This window comes from Limanda limanda, chromosome 2 (assembly GCF_963576545.1).
Source record: "Limanda limanda chromosome 2, fLimLim1.1, whole genome shotgun sequence".
Classification (NCBI taxonomy): Eukaryota; Metazoa; Chordata; class Actinopteri; order Pleuronectiformes; family Pleuronectidae; genus Limanda; species Limanda limanda.
The window spans coordinates 21,651,615-21,671,603 of record NC_083637.1 but is presented as its reverse complement, the minus strand read 5'-3'; the positions used below and the strand labels follow the sequence as shown (position 1 = coordinate 21,671,603).

General features: G+C 43.4%; 1 protein-coding gene across 2 annotated transcripts in view; it reads left to right on the top strand.

Moving 5' to 3' along the window:
- Positions 1-18,537, top strand: part of mxi1 (max interactor 1, dimerization protein) — a 31,549-nt gene extending 13,012 nt beyond the window's left edge. For both annotated transcript variants that reach the window (XM_061092026.1, XM_061092033.1), the window contains exons 4-6: positions 11,817-11,931; positions 13,496-13,694; positions 14,479-18,537. In XM_061092026.1, coding sequence (XP_060948009.1) covers positions 11,817-11,931; positions 13,496-13,694; positions 14,479-14,642 — 478 coding nt within the window. In that variant the 3' untranslated portion in view covers positions 14,643-18,537. The remainder of the gene's footprint in view (positions 1-11,816; positions 11,932-13,495; positions 13,695-14,478) is intronic.
- The last annotated feature ends 1,452 nt before the right edge of the window (positions 18,538-19,989 follow it).

Here is a 19,989-nt window from a genome sequence, read left to right as displayed (position 1 = left end):
AAGTGAGGAATGAGGGGCATCCTGGTGACGTAGGAGTATCCCCAGTTTGAGTCAGGTGTTGCATGTCACCCACATGGCTGTGCTAGCTGGTTTTCTGTCATTGATGGACCAGTGATGGAAAAATCGGAGGGACGTTCGTCATTTAGACGGATAAGACCCTGAGGAAAATGTAGCAGCAGCCCCATGTAGACCTCCTGTAGTAGTTTCCCCTGTCCTGAGGTGGCGCTAATGGTGCCAGTCTCCAGGGTTCAGCCTTGGGGGGAAAAGTTAAAACCGAGAAGTCATCGGTCCAAGTCCAAGATACAAAACCTAATGACAACACCTCAGGAGTAACAAGGTGTTTGCTTGAGTGTAATTCTCAAGCACCCGGTTAAAGTCCTTGTACTGAGGTTTGACTTCAGGCAGGTGCTACAGGTCTGATAAGTTCTATTTGGCATTATTATGAATTGTCTGTTCAACTTTTAATTGTCATTTTTTAATTCTGTACAATGGCTTCAATGACCACTGAGTACTAGTGCCCTCCGCTGTCACTGCAGAAATTAAATCATTATTTTCAATAGTCTGTTTTGTGTGGTGATGACGGGAAAAGTGATCACATGGTTTTGTGTCTGTGGTCATCTTTTCTCTCCATGGCCTCACACACAAATCTGAAAGTTAGTTACAGATATACTATCTATACATTAAATGTTGTTATAATTGGGGATCAAATGCTTTTCAACAGTTTATTACAGATTTTAATTTTGGATAAAAATAACTATTATTTTGTACCATGATAGATTTTCATTTAAAAGGAAGATTGTCATATTTTGTGCTTGATTAATATCTTCCAATTGCCAAACCCAGGTGTATTGATCACATCACTTGCTTGACTTGACATGAGTCTTATACACTTCCTCTGCACTCATTCCATCCATCATCTGATCATCTCTTCCCCCCGGTCCCACTAACTCCATACTTACCCCCTTCCCCCACCCTCTCTTTCTACAGTCATCTCTTTCTTTAACTCCGTCCATTTGTATCTCCCCTTCCTTCTTTTCTCTCTCTCTCTCTCTCTCTCTCTCTCTCTCTCTCTCTCTCTCTCTCTCTCTCTCTCTCTCTCTCTCTCTCTTCTTCAACCTGTGTCAGTGGAGCAGATTAAAAGGCAATATGCATGTGTGAACTAATCCACGTGTTAGTGATGGGTTTGAGCCCCACAGTCTCCTGGCCCTGCTGTACACTGAGTGCTACCCCCTCCACCCTCTCGCTCTCGCTCTCTCCGCCTCTCTACTCTGCACGTGTGCTTGTGTTTGTATGTGTGAGCACGTTTGTGTCTTTGTCGTTGCCTGAAGAGGGCAGACCGCTGCTGCTTTTCTTTCATCCCCCTTTCTCTCAGATTCAACCATCTTTTCCATCATCGCGTGTCTCCACTGTTTCCTCTCGGTACTCAATCCGTCCTTCATCCCCCTCTTCCTGCACTGTTGCTATGCATCGTGACGGATGCTGTTTGTGTGGCTTGGAGCGGCTTCAGCTGGCTTTGCCGTGACTATAGTATTGGCCTTCCTAATCAACTGAGTTTCACTTTAATTACCTTTCACTTTTCTTAGCCCCGGGACAAGTTTAGCAGGGGTGCGGTGGGTTTCTGCCCACATTGATTTTTCATCTCCCATTTTCACTTTATTGCCCCCAGTTTCCAGTGTGGTTTCAGCCCTGAATCCATATGAGTTTTTATGCTGAGCTTAAATAACAGTCAGAAAGATGCTCTCTTCCTTCCACACTGAATCTCTTATGGGATTGAGGTCACAAATGCCTAAATGCTCCGGAAATATAAAAGTCACGTTCCCAATTATTTGTTTACCTCCCTTTATGTTTCTTTTTTGTTCCCTGCCATCTAGGCAGAATTCAGCATGTAGGTCCCATGAATCCCAACGTTTGCCAGTAATTGCTTAATCGCTTAGACCAAAAATCAGTACCGTATGTGGGAAAGAGATGAGCATTTCTCCTCAGCCCTGTTTGTCATGTTCAACAATTGAGAGTTTAGTAAAACCCTCAGTGCAGGATGTAGAGATCAGGAAAGTATAAGGTAAGTGTAGCTGCTGATGATAACGTATGTATCAGGACACAAAAAGTCTTAATGAAGAGATAATCATCACCTTTTCTACAACTTATCACCACTTACCTGCTGTCACTGTCAAAACCATCACAGAACTGAATGTTATTGGCGCAGTTCACTCAGTCCTCCATGCTATGTGGCTCCATAAGTAGAGCACTGCTCTTAATCTTTTAGGGTTAGGGGTTAAATATCTACCGGTGCCAATCATGCGCACAATTCATGCACTCGTGACATTGTGGACGAATGTAGTCAACACAATGCATGCTCATCGTTAATATTTTTTTTACTAGACTTTCACATTGTTTGAATATTTGTGTCACAGTGGAGTGGGCAGTTGAAATGGGGAGAGTAGATTTTAGTCGTTTCCATTTCTAAACCCAGTGAAAGTCCTGACAGATTGGCTCTGGTTTTGTGCCCGTGGCTAGTTTCTGGGCAGATTACACTGGCAGCACACTCCCCCTTCCTCCCCCACTATCTACATCTCTTACCCTCTCTATGTTGCGCCGACTCTCTCTGTATCTATCCCATCTGTCTGTGCTTTATAAAAGAGAGGAGGGAATCATCCGTCTGTCAGATAAAAAAAAAAAGGTCCTCCAGTCGCTGTAAGGCAGATATTGCTCTAATCTTGTGTGTGCGTTTGCACAAAATGTGACGGACTAACTTGCTCGTCATCGGCAGACGAAAAAAAATACAACTTTCGGGAGTAGCCTCAATGCACAGCTCTTGTATTTGTTTTTGGTCACCTTGGTAATGAGGATGTCAAAGCCCTAAAGTTCCATAGGTTGTAGGAGTCAGTGGTGCGGTGCTGTGTAATGTCCAGGTATTAAGGACTCTTAAATGCTCGTTACATATCATGTGCCATCCACGGGCTGAACCATCTGTCAATTCATAAGTCGCCAACGTAAATCTTTCACATGAAGGGGAATAAATGAAACCTAGAATAATGATATTTGCTGTCCAAATCCAGACCAGCTCCACACATAAGCTTGTCTCCATCTGCATGCATGTGTCATTTCCTGAACCTTCCATTTATAGCTCGGATAATAAAGCTGTAGTTTGGCCAAAGCACATAAAGCAGGCTCCGTTTTTTGCAGACGGGCTGTTAGACTCTCTTTGATGACTGTTCCAGCAGTCAACCTAGTGAGGGGTGGTTTCCCCTATAAAAACACAACCTATTCAGTCAGGTGCCACTGTCTTTGTGTGTAATCATGTGACCTTGGCTATAACCCGGGAGCAGTCATGTGAGAGAGAGCGGGGTGAGAGAGAGAGAGAGAATGACCACCACCCCCCACCAAGAGAATCCTAGAAGGGGCATCTTTAGCAGAAAAAACAACCCTGCTCTTTGTTTAAACCAGCGAACCAGTAAACAGAGTTAGTGAGCAAACACAAGAGGGCCGTTGTGTTTCTCGTGGTTGTAATGTTATTCACAGAGCACTTTTGTTTTTTTATTTTTTCTCTCTGTTTACGTGAAAATTAAGCCAAGTGCAGCCACTTGGTTTTATTACATTGTGGCGCTAGAAATGCTCAAAGAGTTTAGTTGTTTTTTTTACGCATCCTGTGCTCCATGGTGGTTCCTACAGCCACAGCAAAGCATCATGGGGGAACGAATGTATAGGCTGCCATGTGGCTCCAGACCTGCCCCTCCCCATGTATATTAAATGCCACCATCTGCAGAGTGTGGATCAGTTTAACACATGTTAACATGTTGTTTCACTATAGGCAACGTACGATGTTAGAGAGGAAGCCTTCCATGTGATTTGACCGTGCGACTGGTGTGGACCATTTACCCTTAAAGCAGCTGGCGTTCCATTTCACTTTGTCTATTTTTACCCATGTAATAATGGCTTTGGTATGTTTGGGAAAATAATAATCAAAGCACAGGCAGAGAACATATCTGTGACACATCTTCTGCTTTTGATTTAATTGCCCTCCTCCACATAGTGAGTTAATTTGCCATTAGGTTGACGTGGCGCTCGATGGAGATGACTTGCTCTCCTCTAAATGAGGCATTACATCACAAAATACTGTAATTAATCTGGTTATCTTTGACACGACTGTTAATCGTAATATGCGACTGCCTTGAATGAGCCTTGACACAGGAGACGGAGTAAAGCAGAAGTGGAACAATGGAACTTGCTCACAAAGTCAAGTTCAGGTTTTTTTTTCCTCGCCGTGTAATGACGTCTTAATGTCCTTTTACATGTCAGTTAAAACGATTTACCACTGAGACGATCATTGGTGATGTGTAATTAGTGTAATAAATGGGTGAAGGGTCAGATTACTTCTCCTACCACACACACATTAGAAGTAGGTCGAACTGGGAGTGTTGGTGCGAGCATGTGTGCTTGTTTTAAATGGGTTTTGGAGAGTGGGGGATTGCCAAAGCGAAGTGTATCAACTGGCTCTCCGGGCTGGAAATCTGACCCTCCCCTTTAAGAGCATGCACCTTCAGTAATTATGTCAGACATCTTGGACGGCATGAGAAGTTATCAATTATTTACGTATCCACAAGTTCGGAATCTAGGGCAGCAATTTTTTTTTCTCCCCCCTCCGCCGCTGAAGCTTGGACTAATGGTGTTGGTTCCAACAACTTTGAATGAAAAAAACAAGTATAACCTTAAAAACAGCGGTGTCAAAGTTTGTCACTGCTGTTTTCAGCTGCGTCTGTTTCCTATAAAGATGAAGGGGAAAAAATACAGTTCTCTCCGCATCCCTCTTCAGACCCAGGTGTTCTTTTATTGCCATTTATTTCCCTTCCAGACAAAGAGCACTACATGAATATGTATTTTCCTTTGTTTCTGCTCACCACCCTCTCTGTTGGATACTGGCTGCCCACAGGAAATGTCAGGATTCAGATTTGCACAATTGCGTTTGATGTGACGCACGTATCTTACTTTCTCCAGTACATATAAGATTCCTCTTAACTTATAACCTGTTTTTGTAGTTATTTCTTAGGGACAGAGGATGTCGCACCATATTAAAGGGATATCTCCCTCAGAAATTAAAATTGACTCATTATTTACTCACCCCTAAGCCAATGGGGTAGGGGGGGGGGTTGAGTCCACAAAACACATTTTGGGTGCAGCTGATAGTGACCTATCTTCAGATGTAGTAAAACAACAGAAAAAAACATAAGATGCTCCATACTGCTTTTGTGGTGTCATCCAAGGGTCTGGAATCCCCGACATTAAAATTTGCGAGATAACTTACACCGAGTTCTTAGTCTAAAAGTCCACCAGAAGTGGCTAAGCTAGCAGATGCTAGCATTTCCGACGGTCCCTAAATGCACCTGTCGGAAGATATTAGAGGACATTTAGGCTAAAAACATGGAGTTGAATATGAATGTTTGGGCGTGCAAACATTTGAATGACACTACAGGTGCAGTATGGAGGCATATTATGGTTTTTCTGTTATTTGAAGACGTCTGAAGAAACAGTCACCTTTGGTAATCATCAGTAATGGATTCTGCTCTAGTGTACCCCCTGAGACTCTAGAAGTGTTTTAAGGACTCAAACACTTCACCCACATCCCGATAGACATAGGGAGTAGATAATGAGTGAATTTTCATTTTTGGATGAAGTGTCCCTTTAAGGTCTACGAGACAAATTGTGATATGTGATTATTGGCTATACAAATACATTTTGGATTGATTGATATAAAAAGCAAAGCAGCCATTTAAACAGACTAAGGATGTGTTCCGATGTTAGTTTCTGTCTGTTCACAGTATACTCACACTGCTGTCTCTAATCACTTCTCCAGAGTCACTTTAATATTACACTACCGCAGTGAGGGCTCTCATCATTCTAATGATTTTGAAATGACAGCGTGTTGATGTTTTGTTCTCAACATGCTAACAAACATTCAAAAGGGATTTTTGTAGTATGTTAGTTGAGTCCCTCACTATAGTTTTTAATGCAGAGGTACCTTTTATTCAGAATATGCATACATGTATATTTATATTGCAGTGCCTTTGCCCTTCATTGTCTCCAATGGCACATGCATCCCGCTTGTACAAGTGCGTGGCTGTTACAAGGGCGAAGGAGGATATTGCAGGCAGAGCTGTGCTGACAAGAGGTGTGTGATGTGTGTAGGTTGTGTTAGAGCTGAGGTGGGCAGCCCCTCCATACCAACAGGGAGCGCTTCAAAGTGCCTCTTTCAAAAAGACTCAGCTTCAGACACTTTGGAGGCAGTTTGACGCATTTCAGCAACAAGTAACACAGCTACAGTGAGATGTTATTTTCTGTTGCATTGTGTTTGAATTCACTTTGCAATCGACAAAAGGAAAAAGAATGGAAAAACTGTACGGGGGAGAAATGGCTGTGGGTGTGTACGTGTGGTTCACAGAGGAGTCGAGATGACAGAATAGGGCAGGTGATGAGGGAAGGTGTGGTGCAGTGACCCGGGGCCGGCTGGCTGCCTGCTCACAAAGCCAAAAGGCAGAGCCTGCCTGCCTGAGTACCCATCTGGGGCCCATCAGGAGCACAAGGCACAGGAACACACACATGAAAGAGACACACACACACACACACACGCTGCTAGAGTGGAAGTGCCCCATTGTCTCAAGAGGAAAGGGAAGGCTGGCTGTGTCAGTAGTGAGCCTGCAAGTCCTGCCAATTGGTTGAGGGAGTCAATATGTGTTTGTTGGAGGATATTTTACACACCTCAATCTTCACTCTTTTTGTTATTTATGTAATATGGACGTAATTAACATGTTGAATCATTTCCTATCAATAAGAAGGCACAAAAAAAAGCTTCTCCTGTTTACACTTCACCTGTAGAGGCCACCAAGGGGCGGCTATCACGATGGAGCATTGGTTTCCCCCTAATATACTTTCATAATGTTTGAAGGTAATTTCTAAACCCAGCCAACATCCTATTGAGACCTCATTGTACAGCATGACTGTGCACGTTAATTCTTTGAGTTTCAGGTGACTCCAATGAACTCGCAGGGGATCAGCAGCAGCATTAGATGTGGTTTCCTCTTATTAACCAGTTGCCTTATAAATCAATCTGTGTTAAGGCTTGGGTCCACCGGAGCTCGCTGCCTCACGGACAAAGAGAGACCGTACGCCAGCGAAACAAACCAAAACCAAATGAGAGATGCCGCCGTGCTGGCATATATTCCTAGGAGTCTCCCTCTGCTGAAGTCAAGAGGTAAACAGGGACTTAATGTCCCTGCTGTGCGTGACAGTTTTGAGCACAGGTCCTGGTAGCAACTGGCCACGTGTTATGTAATATGCCACAAATGGAGAGTCCCTCATTCAGGCAACCTACAGCTCCCTGTGCCAGTCATTTATCACTGGGAATATAAAACTGAAACTGATAGCCTTCATTAGCATTGGCTGTTTTTGTTGTTCATTCATGCATTAAAGGGCACATATTATGAAAATTCCACTTTTGTAATGCTTCTACACGTTAATTTGGGTATCTGGCATGTCTACTGTCCCAAAAACTCTGGAAAAAAACAACTCGCGCGATTTGTTGTGGTTCCTCTAGGTCAGAAACGATACGCTAGAGTGCGTTGAATGGGATTACGACCGAAAAATACGTCATTTTCCAAACATGCCCATGTAGGGAGTCTCGCGAGCTAACGCGCTCCACCCTCTCCCCGGGGAGCCCGATTTTTGCTTTGGACAGCAAAATCTCCCCATTAAAACTCAAAACAGGTCAATCTGAGGAGGGCTGTTTTAGACAGGGTAAAAAGGGTGCTGTTTTAAATTATCCTTGTGGTATTTTGACCAAAATATGTTACAGACATTTCATTAAGACCCCAATGAACCATATCAACTGTGGTAAAATGGGCATACGATGGGGCCTTTAAACACTTCTACTGCCTTAAGAGGTCATTGCACCATTTAAAGACCAACACTCTAATACCCATAAGCTAATTGCCATCTATGTTGTTTTTTTTTTCCTCACAAACAAGCCTATGTTACTTAAACAGTTTAACCCCTGATGAAGCAACACAACAACCGTCCCATTAACAGCAGCCTACTTCCTCTGATTGTGATCTGCTGATGTTGCATTCTTTAAATACGTTTACTCTACCAGTTCTTAGCCTAAGTACCCGAGGACATGAAGCTATTGGGCTGTGCAGTAAATCCATAGCTGTTTCAGTAATCTGCATCAGATTTTTTCCTAGAACTTGGCAAAAAAAAGTAAGCCCTGTAACTTGTTGTTGTGTTACGTGGCTACACAAGGGCAGAGGCAAAGAGACTGTGGCTGCAGCACGCAGGTATTTATGGTCATAAGCCGCCACTCATATTGTAAGCTGCAAATGGCTTAAGCTCCTTAGCTGTGGGTCTACATGATAAACAAACCTTTTCAGGGTATAGGTACCTGTCTTGGTAGCTTCACCGGTAGCTCTTAGGGTCTGATCTCACTGGCTGCTCAGCGAGATAGCAGAGCTGCTGGTGCGGACCACCATGATAAATGTGTCTCTGTCTTTATCTGAAGTGGCCTCCGGCTCCAGGCTATTAATCTGCAGATTTTTCTTCCCTTATATGCGATACTTTTGTGCTGAAAATGGAAGTTCCAGTTTCACTTTCCTTCCCCAGACCGTCCAGTGTGATAGCCATGAATTACACAACATTTCATGAAGTACACGCTGTTCCTCCACCACTCCCTCTGATGCTTTGTGGGGCTTCTTGTGCCCTCTGTAGTTATCAGAGTGTTCCACAGTAAAGCATGTCATGCACCCAGAGATTAGCACGAATGCCATGCAGGCGTCTCATATGTCTGTCTATTGATAAGAGGCACAGAACGTTTAAAAGCTTCCAACCAAGAGCTTTATGTAAGAAGGCCTCACACAGCACACTGTGAAAAGTGTATCTGTGAAAAGAAGAGAAAAGTGCTGCAGGAGTTGAAAACTTAGCAGACTTCTCCTTCTCTTCCAACCCCTTCTCACCACCATCATAGTCGTCATCAGCATCACATGGGTGTGGAGTGGTATTTGTGGTTTCACACTGACTTGGCATAAAAGTGGTGATTCAGCAGCCCGACAAGTTATGCCTCTCACCACAATCACTTATCGAGGTCTTAGCATGAAGAACCATAATGTAATATTTTGGTCACAGGCAACGATAGAGATGTGGTGATACTTCGGTCTGCGGTCTGAGCAGCGTTGCTTCCTCCATCCGTCCGTCATGTCAGTGTGTCGGGGTGGAAGGGAGGGTGGAAGAAGGACAGGAGTGTTTGTAAGTGGAGGTTATCTGAGGCTGTCTGCTGAGATGGTTGTTTTAATATGGATGGGTGTGGGGGAGAAGATTGTGGTCTCCGGTGTCTGGAGTTTGTTAACTCGACGCCTGATGGGCCAGACAGAGAGACACGCTGGCCTCTACATGAACACTGTGTCCTGCCCTGCCCTCACAGCCGCCCTCATCAGGCAGCACTTGACCATGTGTGGAAAAACACTGTTTGCGTGAGTAACTAAGGAAACACGTAAGATCAGGCAGGCTGTCTTTTAAGTGAGCACAAGCTTTAAAAACTAAAAAATGTAGCATTCATGAGCAAGTATGTGTTCGTTCAACCGTGTAATTTAAAAAATCAGATTTGTGTCTGGCCTTCAGCCCCAGCTGCACAGTAAATAATTTAATGGCAAATCAGCCATGTTAAAACATTCCTTGCACATGGGCCTTTTCATTTGACATTTCTTGTGTAGAAAATATGGCAAATCGCTGTAGAAACACACTTAATGGCTTGTTTCCATGTAATCACGTGTTATTAATCTTAATCTTAAATGCAGTGTTGAAGAAAATTGACAGAATTGTAACCACGAAACAAATATTCAGCCATGTTGTCCAGCTGTCTGTGGCTACATCCACACTATTATGCTTTAGCCTTAACAATCCATCACTGCTACTACTATTACTCTTTTTGAGCGCCTAAGGGGAAGAGGTTTGGAAATGCTGCTGGTCCCGTATTAGTTTGAATACTCAAAGACGGAGACGTTTGAGTGTGTGTGTTAGTGTGCTTGTGTGTGCGCACATGTGCACTTCAAGGGCAAAGATGGTGGTTTGAGGTACAGATGAGGCAAACACAGATAGACCCTTCACAGATAAGAAACAGAGGCGGGCTCTTGTCTCCACTGTGAATAGAACTGATTACACAGACAGATGACCTGAGCCAGACTGATTCAGTCATCATTCAAACGTCTTAACTCAGTGTGTGTGTGTGTGTGTGTGTGTGTGTGTGTGTGTGTGTGTGTGTGTGTGTGTGTGTGTGTGTGTGTGTGTGTGTGTGTGTGTGTGTGTGTGTGTGTGTGTGTGTGTGTGTGTGTGTGTGTGTGTGTGTGTGTGTGTGTGTGTGTGTGTGTGTGTGTGTGTGTGCGCGTGTGCGTGTGCATGTGTGTTTACATTACGTCTTGTGACTTCCCAACTTTGAGCACGGCAGACTGAATCAGGCACCTCCTCGTTCACTCCCCAGACATGCAGCACTCGTCTTGTTCATGTACTTAAAACACACACACACACACACGTGCTTACTGTAATGGTTTAATGGCTTGCACTGCTCTCGTGTTCTTATCAGCACCATCCATGCATGGCTTAACCTCCCCTCAGCACACACACACACACAGACACACACACAGACAGACACACAGACAGACATGCTCCAGCCATCGCTCACATGTCTCCACCAGTCTCAAACCAGCAGAGCGTGGCACAGAGCCGTCTCTTCCTGTGAAGTCGGTGTGCTCTCGGTCCCCCGTGCTCGTCTCCTCGGGCCCCCCCCCCCCCACAGAGATAGCTCCAGAGCCCGGGGTCGCTCCACTGAATCCACCGACTCCTAATGTCTCTCCACCGTTCCCTGCAGGCCGGGCTAAAAGGGCAGGCCCTGCTAATGGAGCGCTGATTGTGTTATAGCCACAATTATCTCTCTTTACCTCTCGACTCTCGGGCCATTAGCGGGATAGATAGTCCAGAATAAGGGACTGTCAGGATGATGGAGCGAGTACAAGACAAGCAGGGTCCAGGAAATGCCCTCACACGTTTCTAAACCCCCCACCCTCTCTCTCAGCTGAAACTTGTTGTTTGTGAGAACTGAAATACCAGCAGAGGCTAATGTAGCGTCTCAGGGCTTATGTGAGACATGAATCATATGTAACCTGCTGTGTTGTTGAACTGTAAGCTGGGGGATTTACAACACATGAGCCGGATCTCGGAAGAGAAATACGAGGGTGTCTTAACGAGGCTGCTTCCCAAGGTGACAGTATAGTGTTCGCATTTTTGGTGAGCAGCAGCAGGTTTATTTAAAGGGAGAAATGCAGCATCAGATGCTCGTGTTAGAAATCATCAGAGCCCATGGAAAACAGCTGTAAATTTGGGTATTTTGCTTGAAGTGGGTGTGAAGTCATAATTAGCTTGACATCTGTGTTGAGGCAGTTAAACATGTGCAAGATTATAGAGAAAAATACAGCAGAATAATAAGAAGAGAAAAGACTCCAATAGCTGGTTTTAAGGGTAAAGTGTTCTTTCAATAACCGTCTGGTGGTTTGTTTAAAGTAGCAATTGGCTGGAAATTAGAAAAACTTGTTTGAAACTGGAATTTACTGCTTAAAAATCAACCTGTACAAGAGTAATCGAGAGAAGTGAGTCACTCAACCACGTCTGCCGGTACAAACCAGGATGGAATGCATTTTACTGTCCAGGGCCTCAGCTACTTCCCCATTGTCCTCTGTGATTTATCTAATCGTCATCTTCCTCTGTCTCTCTGTCGTCCTGTTTTGCAGACGAGCTCACCTGCGGCTCTGTCTGGAGCGGTTGAAGTCCCTCATCCCTCTGGGACCCGACTGCAACCGCCACACCACCCTGGGCCTGCTCAACAAAGCCAAATCACACATAAAGGTAAAGGCTGAGCAGAGCATCAGTACAGCTGGTCCTGGTCACATATCTGGACACAAATATAAAACACAGATCGAAAGAAGTAAAACATATCAAGGTGACACAGGTAGAAAGGGAACAAAACTGAGCAAAGACAAACAAATGCATTGCTGAAATGCATAAAAACATATTGATACACTTACATAAAGATGCACCTCCTTGTCTAAATGAGTGTTTCTGATCTTTGCTGCTGTCTTTTACCATCGGTGTCGCCTGGCTTTGCCATTCTGGGGCTGTATCCCCATACCTCTTTTCTTTAGCCCCAAAAATAATTTGCCAGTTGCCACTTTCACAGGTTTATCATTGCATAAGTGAACATCAACCAGCAGTGAATGATGAGCGTTGCCAACACTCCTATAGCCAGTCACAGTTCCACCTCGTTGTCACTCTGAGCAGAGCCTCTCCTGCTGAGTTGTTCATATGAGAAAGACAAACTCTGCACATTCTCTGACATAAATGTCTGAAAATAGCTCTTTACTTTTCCCCATTTCAACACCATTCATCGTATTTTCTGTTACTAATCAACCAACTGCAGAGTAGACAGTTTGCTTCCTGTGTCCACCAGAGTACGAAACATTGTCACATGATATCTTTTTTCAGGGGCACATTCAATCTCAAATTTCTTTTGCACCACTCGGTTCCAGTTTCTGGGCTGAAAGTGAAATATCGACATTTAACTACACCTGATATGATTCCAATCACACGTACACACAACTCACACACTACCATACATGCGAATTCTCTCTCTCTCTCTCTCTCTCTCTCTCTCTCTCTCTCTCTCTCTCTCTCTCTCTCTCTCTCTCTCTCTCTCTCTCTCTCTCTCTCTCTCTCTCTCTCTCGCTCTCTCTCTCTCGCTCTCGCTCTCTCTCTCTCTCTCTCTCTCTCTCTCTCTGTCTCTCTCTCTCTCTCTCTCTCTCTCTCTCTCTCTCTCTCTCTCTCTCTCTCTCTCTCTCTCTCTCTCTCTCTCTCTCTCTCTGTTCTTCAACCTGTGTCAGTGGAGCAGATTAAAAGGCAATATGCATCGTCTCTTCATCACTTATTGACGGCCCATTGTTTTGGTTTGTCGCCGGGAGTCACGCTCGTCACTGTCGGCAGCAGTGACACAAAGCCACAAGGTTAGATTCACAACATGGAGCGTATCAGGCCCGGCCACGGCCCTTGCTGATATTGTAATGGCACAAGAAGTTACCAGAGGTAGCGAGTACAGAGGAGTCCACATGGTGTCACGTTTGAAACAAGTGGTTGAGGTCTTGACTGTGTTTCAATAAGAGAGGAATCTCCGTACAGAACATCAACATCTATCTCCTCAGTATCTGCATTCTTTCTTGAGGTGTTCCTCCCGCTCTTCTTCTCTTATCTGCTCTATTTTTCTTAACTGTCTCGCCCTAAGTCTGTCCTCCTATCTCCTCCATCACCCACTATTTGTTTGTCCCCCTTTCAAAAATAATTCTGGCTAACACGCTGACATTTACCTCACCCAAATAATGAACCTATTCTCCATCTCCCCCTCTGCTCTCTCCCCTGTCAGAAACTTGAAGATGCGGATAGGAAGAGCCAGTACCAGCTGGAGTCTCTGGAGCGTGAGCAGAGGCACCTCCACCGTCAGCTGGAGCTGCTGAGGGGGGTCAGCGGTGCTGTAGCCCAGAGTAGCCCTGGGGAGGGCGAGAGGATACGTATGGACAGCGTGGGCTCCACCCTCTGTTCCGACCGCTCGGACTCTGACCAAGGTGAGTGGGACCACAGGTGCAAATCAAAATCCTGTAGCTGCTCTCGGGCTAATTTTACAACACTCTGGTTGTATTGGTTGCAGCCACTCTGGGACTATTATTTGTAAAGTGAAAATAATCAACCACAGATTGGTTGGATAGAGATTAAAATTTCAAAATGCTTCTTGAAAGTAAGTATCTTGAAGTATTGAACATAGAAATGTTATATTATTTAATATTTTGTATTCTGGCTTGCTTTTAATGGGTCAAATTGATTATTTTGAATGGATATAGACAATACATTTTATTTATTTTTTTTATATATTTTTATTAGGAGGTAAGGCACAGTAGAACAAGAATCAATGATACAGTCAACCTCCTTGGATGTTTTTCTTAATTAAAGGACCACATGAACGTGGTCCTGCGAACAATACATTACACAATTCGACAATAAATTTTAATCAGCATTTTATAATAAAGCCGTTACAAATAATGCTCTACCTAATATTATGTTGTGTAAAGGAAACAAATACAGATTTTCTATGTTTCTATTATCAAAATTGACCAGTGCCTGTGTAGCCAAAGCCTGATTTCTTTTTTATAAAAAAATGAAACTCACTACTATAGTGCATATCTGTAGCACATTTTAAAGATAAAATTACAAAAATCTTTTTCTAGATTATTCTTGACATGACTTTATTTTGATGTCATTGCCACGAATGTACTTCACAGAATCAGTTTCTCAGTCTCAGATGAATTGAATTTTTTTTCTTCTCTGATTCCATCTCTCCGTTCTCGGCTGCAGAGGAGATCGAGGTGGACGTGGAAAGCACGGAGTTCTCCCATGGAGAGCTGGACAGTGTGAGCACGGCCAGCACCAGCGACCTGGACGACCACAGCAGCCTGCAGAGCATGGCCAGCGACGAGGGCTACTCCTCCTGCAGTGTCAAACTTGCCTTCTCCTCCTAGAGCCCCTCCCCACCAGTACGCCCACCACCATCGCCGCCACCCCCCCTGCCAAACCCAGCCGCCCTCCCATCTGTCTATCCACACAGCCATGCCTACATGCATACACCCGTTCACCTCAGACGACACCCAGGGTCCCAGCTAATGTCTGAGCAGCACCCCCCCTCCGCCTGCTCCCAGCATTTGAGTTGCCCTCCCTGCCAGGGACCCATATGATGTGAGACTGACGACTGCTTCTGGTCTTCTTCTCTTCTTTTAAAGGGAGGTCAGAGACTTGGTTGATAAGAAAAAAAAAATGATACAGCATCGTGATTTTTAAACCTTGCAATTGAAATGAATGATTGATTTTACTCCTTTTTACTCCAAACCTTAAAATGTCTGGATTTTTTCTAAAGATTCACAATCGATTTCCCAATTTGATTCAAAAATGCACTTAAATGTAGAAATATATCCAAGTCCTCCCTCCTGAGGGTGTGTGTGTGTGTGTTTGGAGCTGATCCTTCGTATCCCATCCTGATGTCGTGGTGTTGGGCCGGGATAATCGGGAGCACATCTAATCGGGACTTCAACGAACACTGTGGGTGAACTTTGCCATATCAACACAGCTGAAACAACATCTTTCCAGCCCCTGATTGAAGCCACGTCTTTTTTTTTTTTTCCGTCACCTCTGCTCGACAGCGCAGAAGCTCGAACACTTGAATCGGTGCTATAGTGAGACAAACCAATGGGAAAGCAGATCAGATACACAACCACTAAGCTGTTAAAGCAAACAAAGCATGTCTGTTATGATTGTTTCCAACCAAGTGTGGAGGGAAACAACCCCCCCAAAAAATATATATGGAGGGAAAAAATACATTCCTATCGAATGTGGGTGCTCAGTGCATTTTCAAAGAGTGGAAATTGTAACTGTGTGTGTGTGTGTGTGTGTGTGTATGTGTGTGCGCGCGCGTGTGTGTTTTCGTTTTGGTTTCTTTCCCCTCGACAAGCAGCTACAACAAGCCATCCTGCACTTGCCTACTTTAGAGCTGTCCACAGAAACAGCACAAACAAACCAAGAAGTAAAAGAGAGAAAAAGTCCAAACGAAAAAGTCGACAAACTTTGGAATAGACGCCCAACCTCTTTCCAGCAGTAACAAGCAATAACTCTTGTAGTTTTTTTTTTTGTCCCATCAGTTTGAAATCCCTCCTGTTTTTTTCCCCTCACCTTAAAGACACGTGTGTGTGTGTGACCGTCCAAAAAAGCAGATTTCTAGTTTTTTCTTTGTACATACAAATAGCTCAATAAATAAAAGTTTAGAAAAGAGATTTAAAAAAAAAAAAAGGGTAGAGCTCATGGATAGACATGTTGCCTCTGTTGCTGGTTGACCTGTGTTTATTGTGCTTTTTAGATTCAGATTTACGGAAAGATGTCGTCCTCTACAGAGTGACAGTGGATGTGGCATGGACACTATTTTACTCTGCTCAGTTTTTATTGATGGAAACATTTGAGAGTTACTCGTTTCCATTGCTTCCCAGAGGAGGAAAGAAAATTGATTCTCCAACACGATAAAAACCACAAAACAACAAAAACAAAAAAGCGTTGCAGTGAGACTTGTGTTGGAGGATGTCTGTGTGTCACTCTCTTATAATTTATTAGACTTTTTTTTTTTTTTTTTTCTCGTGTTTGTATTGTTCATGAACAGGGGGTTAAAAAATGCTGCATATGGCATTCATTCCACTGGTGGTCAGGTGTTCTGTGGAGGAAAACGTCTGAGGTGCAGGGGGGGAGGAAAAAACGGGTTATATGATGTCACTGTTCGCCATCCCAGCTCCATTGGTGTTACAGATTGCACTTCCACCACAGTTCTCTTTACGTTTTTCTGATTTTATTATTCTCTCTCTTTTCTGCCGTCAGTCCCCATGAAATCCTTTTATGTTTGGAAGAGAAAGAAAAACAAACAGCGCCACCGTTTTGAATATTTATTTCTCAAATCCCTCAAAGAACCCAAGCGACGGGGTGAAAGAAAAGTTAACTTATTTTGGTTCTGTCTTATTTTACTCCTCCTATTGATGATTATTCCTCATTCCTTATTTTAAGAAATGTATATTTTATGGGTTATTGTCGTTATTATTATTATTCCTTGATTTTATCTCAATTTTATTTGAGGGGAGGGTCCAGAGGGTGGGAGGGAATGAGAAGAAAATGTAGCTGTTTGTTTATATATTCTTTCTTTTCTTTTTTTTGATGGACACTCCCTAAGCTGCTCCTAATGCTGAGCCTGCCTGTTTAGAGTCGTCAGCCTTGTCCGGAGCCGACTTTCCCACCTCTCCTACGCTATGCCTGTGACGATGAATCCAGATCTTTAAAAAAAAACATGGATAGGCTGAAAAACAAAAAGGCCGAACCTGTTTTTTGAAGGGGGTCTGAGGGGGGGGGCTTCCTCTGCACAAGGCTTATTTGATAGCCAAGACTTTTACTGGCAGTTTGAGCCGGTTGCTACACAATAAAAAGCGATCTAAAACTCCACTCTCCTCTATTAGGAGGACTGTAGTCTCTATTAAACTTGTGTTGTAGTTGAAAAAAAAATGTGTCTTACATTTACAAGGCCTCCCACTGAGGATTTAAAGTGAAAAAGAAAACAAAGAAGAACAAATCCTTCGCTTTCCTCTGAAGGACGTCACTACGGTGAACAGAGTTTGACATGAGAGCTCTCTGGCAGAGCTCTGTTGAGGTTGTTGGACATGGCACTGAATCAGAGAGTCACCACCGTTGGTGCTCCATCATTAAAAAATACACAAATGCCAAAACCACCTCAGAACACCTCAGTGTCCTCTCTCTTTATCTCTCTCTCTCTCTGTCGTCTCCGAGGGAAAGTTTGCATTTATTCTGCCCCAGTTTAAGTTATTAACCTTCATCGTCTCTTCGTTTCTGTTTTCTTTTTCATATACGTTGGGTTTTTATGAACCTGCGTTGATGACAGGTAAAAATGTCCCGTGTTTGAAAAAAATAAAATTCACTCCTTTTGCAGATCGGACACTTGTCTTTTCACCTGCTTTGGGTCCAAAGTGTTTTCTTACGTCATATGGACAAATCTGACAATGTTGGAGTTGTTGTTTTTCAAAAAAAAAATGTGTGAAAACGCTCTGGCGCTCATTGTATTGTCTCTTGAGGCAAATTATTCTGATCTTGTATTCTAAAACGGGATGAAAACAAATTTTAAGAAGTGGTTTGACAGAAGCCAGGTCTGTGCTCTCTCATGTGTGAGTGTTCAGTGTATGTGTGTGTCTGTGTGTGTGTGTAGAAAGGCACCTGGTCCAGGACTCGTCTGCACTGATCTTAGTTTCCTGCCTGCTGCTCAGCACATATCAGACTCCTGGACCAGTCTGTCCAGTGTGAGATATAATAAGTGGTGGTGGAGGCTCCATCACATAAACTGCAGGTGTGGTTTTGCATTGAAAGTGAAAAGAACTGTTAAGGTCAGAGCAGACTGGTCCAGGGTCAGTCCAGGTTACTGGAGTTTCTGGCTACGCTGCAAATTCAAAAAACAAATGTCATATCTACATAAGCTGTTGATCACAAAGCTATATTTTTACCTCTTTGTTTTAGGCTTAGGTTTAGACCCTCAGTCCTGACTGTGCTTCAGGTTGGTGAATGAGTTGACTTGACTAATAGTGAACCAGCACAGCAAAGTGGAAGCTGTATGAAACCACTTTCCGTTCTGGTGTCGGTCCCTCAGGAGGTCGACGTTGAGCAAACGGCTCCACGAGGTCAAGTTTAGCCAAACCAAACGAGCAGGAGTCCTGTTGTTCTGAACCTGTGGCCATCCTTTGTAAAACATGCACTCTGATAAATGACTCTAGCCGTGTAAGTTGAAGATGCAATACTTACAATAAAAACACCAAGATTTTCAAACCTGAACGACTAAACCGGATTGTTTGTACCATGGAATGTGCTGTACAGCTGTGACTCATGCTCAGGTATCCAAACAGGATTTGAAGGTCAGGATTTCAAACTAAAACGAGCAGATTCTGTGCACAGTTCATCTCTTCACTCTTCGGGACGAATATACATTTCAAATTGAAAACTGAATTGAATGTGTGTCCTGTAGAGTAACGTGAAATATAACATAGAATAGAGGATGTGAACCCTTCTAATGGGTCACATGGGTGGAGCTTTCGCTTTATCACTGCAGGCCTGTAAATGTTATTGAAATCCAACAACTTGAGAAGCTGTTGTGAATTTGCTCAAAATGAGGAAGAGCACATAAAGGATCACATAGATACAGAATCCATAGACTATGAATTCATATATGTGCAGTTTATGTATATGTATTTTTATATGAAGTTTGTGTGGCTGCGTCTTATCTGGACAATGTTTGTACCAATTTGATCTCAAACCTGAGTCTCAATGTTCATTCTCGACCTTTGAAACAGACAATGACATAAAATGATAATGACTATGATGAATAAAAGTTTAAAAAAAGAGAGAGAATTTAAAATGGGGGAAATACTTGGGGGCTTTTCTTCTGAACTTTCAACCTCATTTCGTTCAGTTGAGTTTACAACAGAACAAACTGCCCCTGCTGATGAAAACTGTTGGATGTTGTTGAAAGTTCAGGAAGAAAGTTTTCAGCAGATTTTGAATGAAGCATATTTGTCTCTTTAAAAAGGATCTCAGAAGGATGACAACAGCAGTTTTTTTAATACCTCTACACACGCACTCACTAATACTTAACTAAAGTCTTTTAATCAAACCGAACGTGTCACATTGATTGAAATAACGTTTAGCATGCGTGTCAGACTAAATCCCCTTTTCCACACGTGCTGTAAATGTGACCACATGATGTCTGTGTGATCAAAGCAGATACATTCTTCTCTCTTGAACCGACCACATGAGCGTCCACCACATGTAATGTCCCCGTCAAGTGGTCCCAGTTTGTGGGAAGAGGCTCCGAGGGTTCCAGTCAGACTCAACCTCCCAAGTTGTACAAAAGCCACCATGTTCGGCCGCAGCCATCGAGTAACACTGTGATGATGAAGATGTCTCTCCCTCGTTGCTAACTGCAGATAATCTTAGATCACAAATCCACGTCAGACGCCACTGACGGTTCACCACTGGTCTGTGCTGAAAATAATAAAAACAAACATGTTACATGTCAAACTAGAAACAAGGTCAAGTTTAAAAACAGAGAAGGAGAAGTGGGTCTCTCTAATATTTGAGAAGGTTATAAAATACAGTCCAGCTTCACACTGTGTAGCACATTTGTTTATAGGTTAAATAAAATACACAAACACTGTCAGCTCATTTCCACTGAACCAAACTTTGTTCAAACTTTGAGTTAATATCAGTTATTCTAGATATTGAAAAACA